General features: G+C 45.5%; 1 protein-coding gene across 1 annotated transcript; it reads left to right on the forward strand.

The window, feature by feature from the left end:
- The first annotated feature begins 318 nt into the window (after positions 1-318).
- Positions 319-2,248, forward strand: LOC139829780 (beta-1,2-xylosyltransferase XYXT1-like). The gene is made up of 3 exons (XM_051343121.2): positions 319-475; positions 621-674; positions 775-2,248. Exons 1-3 carry the CDS (start codon positions 364-366, stop codon positions 2,037-2,039), a joined length of 1,431 nt encoding a protein of 476 aa, XP_051199081.1. The 5' UTR covers positions 319-363; the 3' UTR covers positions 2,040-2,248.
- The last annotated feature ends 6,137 nt before the right edge of the window (positions 2,249-8,385 follow it).

An 8,385-nucleotide genomic window follows, 5' to 3' on the forward strand; every position in this document is an offset into this window, starting at 1 on the left:
TTGAGTTGAATGAGTTCTAACTAAATTAGCAAAACCGTTATTTATTATTTGATAAGGTGTTTTTGCCTCCGTTTTAATTTTTTTTGCAGCGTTTCCATCTGAAAATATTAGTATTCTTAGCTACACTGATAATGCAGAGCAGTCACAAAGATCGTGCAACCTTATGGGAAGCATTGCGGGAGCTAGAAGGATACTCCGTCATTATCGTACCTGTTTTTAATTCCTCTCCGAGAGTTAACTAATCATCGGCTTGCCGTGCGTACCACTAATGTACTTCAAGAGTTCGTTCCGTCCATGGTGGATATTAGTAGTGTCGCATAGGAGCTAGGTCTGTCTGCTTTGTGACGTTGTAAAGCTGCAGAGATGAAGGTGCCTCTGCCTCTGAGGAGCAAGAGCTTAAAGAAAAGCAGGGGACATCCTTCATGCAGCCTTTCCCTGCTGCTGCTCATCGCAGGGGTTCAGTTCTTGGTGATAGGTATGTATACAAAAATTCTTTCTCGCAATGCATTGTTTTTTCAGAGAAATGGTTGCGATGTTTGATTAATTCATCAGTACCATGCCAATACTCATCGATTCTTGTAATGGAAATGTGGATTTGACGCTGAGGTTTTAATCTTCAGGCAAGCCTTTTCCATCACTCTTGATGGATAGCAGGAGCTTCTTCAATTTGGCAGGTGTGTATATCATCAACATGCATTATACAATGTGATTGATTAGTTCCTTTTGATCCAGGAAAAAAAATCATGATTTGTGATGTGAATTTGTGCAATGCAGAGGAGGAGTTCGTCCCTGAGCCTCATGTGAGCTGCGAGTTCAACGACACGAGGTCCGACTTCTGCGAGCTGGCCGGCGCTATCCGCGTCCGTGGAAGCACGTCGGAGGTCTTCATCGTGACGCCTCGCCGCGGCACCACCGCGGGGGATGTCGTGGGCGCGAACGCCACATGGATCGCCGCCGACGCGACAAGCTGGAAGATGAAGCCGTACACGCGCAAGGGGGAGTCACGCATCATGAACGGAATCACCGAGTTCACGCTGCGGCTCGCCTCCGCCAGCGAGGCTCCGGCGTGCGACGTGATGCACGAGGACGTGCCCGCCGTGCTCTACTCCAACGGCGGGTACTGCGGCAACTACTACCACGACTTCAACGACAACATCATCCCTCTCTTCATCACCACGCGGCACCTGGGGCGCGAGGTGCAGCTCCTGGTGACATACAAGCAGGCGTGGTGGTTCGGCAAGTACGGCGAGATCGTGGACGGGCTGACGCGGCACGAGGTGGTGGACCTCGACGCCGACGCGCGGGTGCACTGCTACCGGAGCGTGACCGTGGGGCTCAGGAGCCACAAGGACCTGAGCATTGACCCGCGCCGCGCGCCGAACAACGTGTCCATGGTGGACTTCAAGCGGTTCCTCATGTGGCGGTACGGGCTACCCCGGGAGCACGCCATCCGGACGGAGGAGGGTGACGAGGAGAGGAGGAAGCCGCGGCTGCTGGTCGTCACGCGACCGTCGCGGCGACGGTTCATGAACCTGGAGGAGATCATGGCTGCGGCCGAGGACGTCGGGTTCGAGGTGACGGCGTCTGACCTGATGACGCCGGCAAAGAAACCAGGCGACGAGATAGTGAAGGACGACAGCGGGCAGGCGCGGATGGCGGAGGCGTCGGCGACGGTGAACGCGTTCGACGCAATGCTGGCGGTGCACGGTTCCGGGCTGACGAACCTGGTGTTCCTGCCGATGAACGCGGTGGTGATGCAGGTTGTGCCGCTGGGGCGGATGGAGGGGTTGGCCATGGACGAGTACGGGGTGCCGCCGAGGGACATGAACATGAGGTACCTGCAGTACAACATCACGGCGGAGGAGAGCACGCTGTCGGAGCTGTACCCGAGGAGCCACCCGGTGTTCATGGACCCGGGCCCCATACACAAGCAGAGCTGGTCGCTCGTCGATGAGATCTATCTCGGCAAGCAGGACGTCCGGCTCGACATCGCCAGGTTCAGGCCCGTCCTCGAGAAGGCGCTCAAACTCCTCCGGTGACCGTAACAGTCGTGGCACTGATCGACATGACAACCGGCGCCGGCGATCAAAGCATGCACTGGTGTCGACGACAAGTACATTGCACAAACATATAAGACAACCTTTTTTGTTCTTCTTATTCTGTTTTCGCATCGGAACTGAAAATAGTGGTGTGCAATCAGGGTATCTATAATCTTTCTATTCTTAATAGATGGTCCCATTTTTCTGCACATGCAAGATATCCACCTCATCAAGCATCACTCAGCAATCATAACCTGCCACCTAAGCAATTCTTCCACGTCATCATGTACATGACCCATTATTAATATGATCACTAAATGGCAAGAACCATCAGATTAATGCATTTATTCTCCAATAGTACAAGTTGTGGCCTTTGTAAAAACCGATATGTTGAAGCCGCCCTCAATTTAAGCTTCCTCTTCCCCATGATCTCAGCGACGGGCCGTGCTTCAGTGTCCCCCCCCCCCCCCCTCAAAATAAAAGTTGAAGGGGTAAATGTGTGTTTGGTTCGTGACCAAAAAATATGGATGATCCCATCCCAAGAGCTGAATATTTCTTAGAAAAATTGGACTAGATGATCCGCCAATTTCATGACTAATCTCACCAACCGCCACGACCGCGCATGAGAGTCCATGGCCGTCGAAACGACTCCGACACCCGTCATCATCGTCTGTGTGGCTCCACAGCTGTAACATCCCAAAAATTTCAAAAGAAACAAAATGAATTTCCCTAGTTCCAAATTTTGGAACCAACAAAAACTTTTTAAATTAAGTTTGATACATAGCGATCTTGCTTTGATTCTTGTGCTATTGCCATGATTGCTTGTTTAATTAGTATTGGGGTAATCTTAAACCCTAAACCTCACACCACTTTTTACCATCCAAGTTAAAATAAAATAAAAAGAAATTTAAATAAGAAAAGGCCTACGTGCCTATGGCTATTTTTGTAAAGCTATTACCCTAGGCCTTTCCACTTTATTTAGAGGATTGGAAAACCTTCATAAACCTTTTCTAGTACTTCTCAAACCCAATCCAAGTTGAAACAAAAGAAATTAAAAAGAAACTAAAAATGCCATAGAGGCATATGAGAGTAAAATGCAAATTTGTGAATTTGAGGATCTTGACCCTAAGACTTGTGGTGAATGGTTGGATCACTCCTATATACCATTTTAACACTCAACAACATCATTTGGATCAAGTCAAGTCAACTCAAAAACAAATGCAACATATGCATAGAGGCATATGTGACACATAGCCATAATACCCAATTCTTCTCCTATGCCTTTACCTTGACCAAATGGTGTGAAACCATCTCTAAACCTAATCTAACACTAAATGGACCCTAACCTATGCCCAAGTAAAGCAAGGAGAACAAATTACAAGAATAAGAAAAAGTGACACATCACCTCTTATGTGTTATGGCCATTTTTGCAAATCTTTGAGCTAGACCCTTTGGAATGGTTTCAATGGTTTGGAAATGTTCCTAAACTAATAAGAATCACTTTGGAGTCAAGAAAAATCAAATCAAGAAGAGAGAAAACAAATAGGGAGAAAATCTCATTTTCACTCACATACACATTTAGCCATTTTTGCAAATCTTCAACCAAGGCCACTTTGGCTTGTGCCATTGTTTGTAAAACACTTATATATCAATAACAAACACAAATGCATCAAAGAAACCAGAATCAAATCAAAGAAAAATGCATTTTCTAACTTACATATGATAATGGTCATGTGACCCTTTTATATCATCTTCACCACTTTGCACCCCTGGTTTTGACTTTTCCTAAACCAACATTGAACAACTCTTGCCATGCAATCCAATACCATGTTAAGGTGAACCTTTTTTCTGTTGACCACCAGAGCTGACTTTGACCAGGTTGACTAGAATAGAGGAGACAAGATGAGACTTTGAAACAAAGAGAAGATTAACTCAAATTTGAAATCTTGCATACCTTCACCAAATTGACCACCACCACCACCATTCTACTTCAAACAATATATGAATGCAATCCACCAAAAATCTTTCCAAAATTTGAAAATATTTTTCATGCGGCCATTTCTACAAACACCTTGCAGGCCATAACCAAAATTGTGCCCATGCTAGGATTTTGCTTGGACCAAGTCCACCCCTGGCCCTCCTATGCTGCCCTGACACTTCACCTCACCCCTCAGCATCCATCCAAGCCACTGCACCCCTCTCTCTTGGTCACCATGACCAAAACTAAAACCATGCCGGCCCTCATGTCACTCCCCATGCCCTTCCACTCTCCTCTCACATCCACCCTGCACCACCATGTCCAGCATGCTCCTCTCACTTCCCTGCACACGTTGGACCCAGCCCTCGACCGAGTAGACGCGTGCAACGCTCAGCAAAGGACGTGCCCACGACAGCCCAGACACGCCAGAGCGTGCACAAGCATGACGCAGAGCACGCCAGAGCGAGTCGTCGCCTCCAACGTCCCCCTGACCTCAGCTTCTGCACGAAGCCTCGCCACGGTACCAGTGAGCTCCCAGACACCCCCATCTCCCAGCTCGAGCACTGTCGCCGTCGTCACGGACGACGACCATCCGCCGCAGTACCCTGGTGTCCGATGACGATAACGACGCGACCGCTCCTCCTCTGGCCACGCCTGGATGCGCGCTGTGATCACCGTGACATCGCCAACACTCTGCGCCCATGCCTTGCCCCTTCGTCGCCCTGGAACGACGACGTCTTTGACGACCTTGCCCGCACCCTCGCAGCACCCCTGGCCTCTATAAAAGCCGGCTCCCCCTGGACGAATTCGCCACACCCTCGCGTTCCCCTCTCACCACTGAGCCTCCTCGACCACCTCTCTCACTCAATTACTCACCGGAGCCGCCCAATTGATCGCTGGAGCCCGCGGAGGAGCTGAGATCACCGCCGTCGATTGCGGCCACCATTGGAGACGCCGTCTGCGCCATCTGCTTCCCCTTCCACGACAACGCCGCCGCCGCACTTCGCCACCCCTCGCCGGAGCTCCGGTAGGCCTCCGACCCCCTACCCACGCCACGGCCAGTGCTGCCTCTCGTCGTTGACGACGATGCACCTGCGTCGTTGGATCAGGATCTGATCGTGCGGCTGGTGTTGAAACATACCGTTTCGGTATTATCACTCGCTGACGCCTGGGCCCTACCTCGTCAGATGGCCCGCTGCGTTTAAAACGTTAGCTGGGCCGGCCCATCCCTCTCTCCCGCTGTGCAGCCCACCTAGCTTCCCGCCAGCCCAACCTTTTAAATTCAAATTTTCCAGATTAGATAAATATTGCAAACTGGTGCTGTGTTCAAAATTGCATAGTTTCAAATCCACTTGGCCAAAATTTACAAGTTTTATATATTTGGAAAGCTTAGAGTTTTCTCTACACAATGCCACTGGATTCAAACCCATATCTGTTGTAGAATTAAAGTAGCAAAATAAACAATACAGGGACTTTTCTGACTTAGAATAATTCTTGAAAATCAACCACCAATGCTTTTAAGTTAATTCCAACTCCTATAAATCACATTACACTTGTACTAATTATTTATGCAAAAATATGCCATGCTTACTTTGAATGATCATGGCCTAGCCTAATTAAAGGACTATATGACTATTTCTTGTCAAAGATATTATCCAAAACTATTAATAAATCCTATGGGAGTTTCTCTCTCATTTAAATCTTGTCATGAACATTTCAAAATGAGATAGAGACTCTGGTCATTTAGTTCTCATATGAATTGTTTGATGATATTAAATCTTTACCATGTTAGGATTAAATTGTATGAGGTGCTACACCTCATTTAAATCATTTTCTTAAATGATGAGTATGAAGAGGTTGACTTTGGTCAACCTAGGTCATATATTATTCATGAGAGAAATTAAATCTTAATAAGATAATGAGAGGAAATTATTTCTCTAAGGATTTAAAAGTAACACCTAAGTTAGTATGAGAGGAAATTATTTTTCTTAAATAAGAAAACACCTCCACCAACTTAATAGTAATGGGTGATGCTAGTTTAAGTTGTGTGACCTATGTGTGTGCTTAGTTTAGTATGTAAGTTTGGTATGATGATTGTGTACCTCGTATTCGTATTTTAGACGCTAGTACCAAGGAGTATCCAGAGGAGGAGGAGGTCTACTTCCAAGGAGAAGAAGACCACTTTGACCACTTTCGCAACCAAGACAAGATAATACTCTTGCAAAGTGCAAAGCTCACCATGAGCAAGGCATTACCCCATTTACTTTATGTTCATGATCCTATTTCCCAGTTTTACTTTACAAGCTTTATTTACTTTTGTTTTATCCAAGTACTTTTTGATTCATGATTCACTTGGTTAGTATTGGATTAGTACAGGGGTATCAAAGTTAGCCTAGAAGCAAAGCAAAGTACTTAGCATCCCTCATACCTAGATGCTAGTGCTAAATTAAAAATGACTACTCTAGATGGGAACATGTGTTTGTGAAATGATGATGTTGGAAACCTTGGAATGATGAGTCATTTCAATTGAAAGATTTTGAAGGTGAATATGACCGGTGAATGACTTGGTGAATTTTACCAAAACTGATGGTTGGGTTCGGATGCGATACCATTCCAATTTTACAAGTACCCCCACAATACCTGAATCTGGGTAAGGCTTAGCTGGAAATTTATGTGTCTTAGTATGGGTTCCCTCTAAAACAAGCATCATCGGGGTTATGCCGGAGGCTGCCTCTACAACAAAAGGAATGACGTGAAATGACGTGAAATGAGGTGAATGTCCGACCCAAGCCCTGTGCAGTTTCCAGGCTGACTGTCTGTCTTCACTGGGAGGCCAAGCTCATAGGGAGAGGTGCCTATACTAGGGTATGTAAATGAAATGTTAGGATTGATAGTTCGCGTACTGCGTACGATAAATCAGGGCCAGTTACCCCTGACGGGCTATTGCAATTATTGTGGCACAAGTGTACAACCTCTGCAGAGTTTAACCTATTCGAATAGCCGCGTCCGCGGTAATGGATAGTTGGGAAGGCCGTACAGTTCCGTCATCAGAACTTTTCTAAAAATATGAATGGTGACTTGTGAATTTGAATTTGAAAGGTGATTTTGACTTTGAATCACAACAGAGTTGTGGGAATGACACTAATGTTCCCACTTGAGTTAGTTAGCACCTAAGGAGTTGTTTACTAAAAGGTTTATGAACTAAAACTGGCTTTATGCAAACAACCCTAGAGCTTAGAACACTCTCAATAGCAATGTTAGTACTTACATTAGTATTAGTTTGCGAGTACTTTAAAGTACTCACGGCTGTGTCCCTGGCTATTCAAATGGCCAGACTATGAAGAGGAGCAGAACTATCAAGATGATGACCAGCAGGACGCCTACGACAACTAGGGAATCTTCTGACGTCAGACGTTGGCCTGTGGACTAGAGAGTCCTTTCTACTTACGCTTCCGCTATGAAACTATGAACTTTGTGTCCGTTGATCAATAGATCAACTATTTGTGTAATATGGATCATGTGATCTGAATTTGTAAGACGACTATGGTATGTAATGAATGATGACTTATGATATTCAACTGTTATGTCTCGCAACAACAATATTCCTGGGATTGCGATGTATGGCATAATAGGCATCTGGACTTAAAAATCCGGGTGTTGACAACAGCTCGGCGACAGCCACCACGTCACGGTGAGCGGCATCAGAAGTTGGCTCTATAGAGCAGAGCACCTCTTCATTTGTTTAATGTATTGGTTTCTGCAAGGATATGTGGCCACATTGGTCTGTACTGAGTATTCATATACATATATGCACGCGATCATCAGTGCAACAAGAGGAATCTGTTTAGCCAGCTTCTACTTTCAGTTTTACGCTATGCTCAGATTCTACATTAGGAATACGCCTGCTCATATTCAGGTTAATACATACCATTATTTGCCAAGGAGTTCATACAGCTACATATCAATTTTCCAATCTCCATCTTGGACAAGCTACAACGGCCGATCAATTTTTACCTTACGTCGTCTCTTCACTCGGATAATTTCTTTACAAAAACATATTTGTTTATTATGGTTTGCTTTCAGCACGTATGAGATATATGAGCTTATCTACAACAGCAACCAAGAACACGTCATTGTGCATACAAAAAAAACATCTTTTGGTAGAAGCCTCGGCGCTCATGTTGAGTTTAGCATTTTGCTGAATTGTATCAGGTTGATGGAAATCAAATACTACCTCCATCCCAAGGAATAAGGCGCACACGTATTTTAAGACGAACTTTGACCATAAAAATCGAACAACAAAATCTTAGTTATATTATATGTAATTAGTATCTTTGGACTCGTATTGAAAAGCACTTCTAATGATAT

Source organism: Lolium perenne, chromosome 7, assembly GCF_019359855.2.
Source record: "Lolium perenne isolate Kyuss_39 chromosome 7, Kyuss_2.0, whole genome shotgun sequence".
Lineage (NCBI taxonomy): Eukaryota > Viridiplantae > Streptophyta > Magnoliopsida > Poales > Poaceae > Lolium > Lolium perenne.

What these genes read in the sequence shown, in the direction of transcription:
- LOC139829780 (XM_051343121.2), top strand. Translation starts at nt 364, where the DNA reads ATGAAGGTGCCTCTGCCTCTGAGGAGCAAGAGCTTAAAGAAAAGCAGG. An exon ending in GGTTCAGTTCTTGGTGATAG is followed by an intron (nt 476 to 620) that starts GTATGTATACAA and finishes TTTAATCTTCAG; the next exon opens with GCAAGCCTTTTCCATCACTC. An exon ending in GAGCTTCTTCAATTTGGCAG is followed by an intron (nt 675 to 774) that starts GTGTGTATATCA and finishes TGTGCAATGCAG; the next exon opens with AGGAGGAGTTCGTCCCTGAG.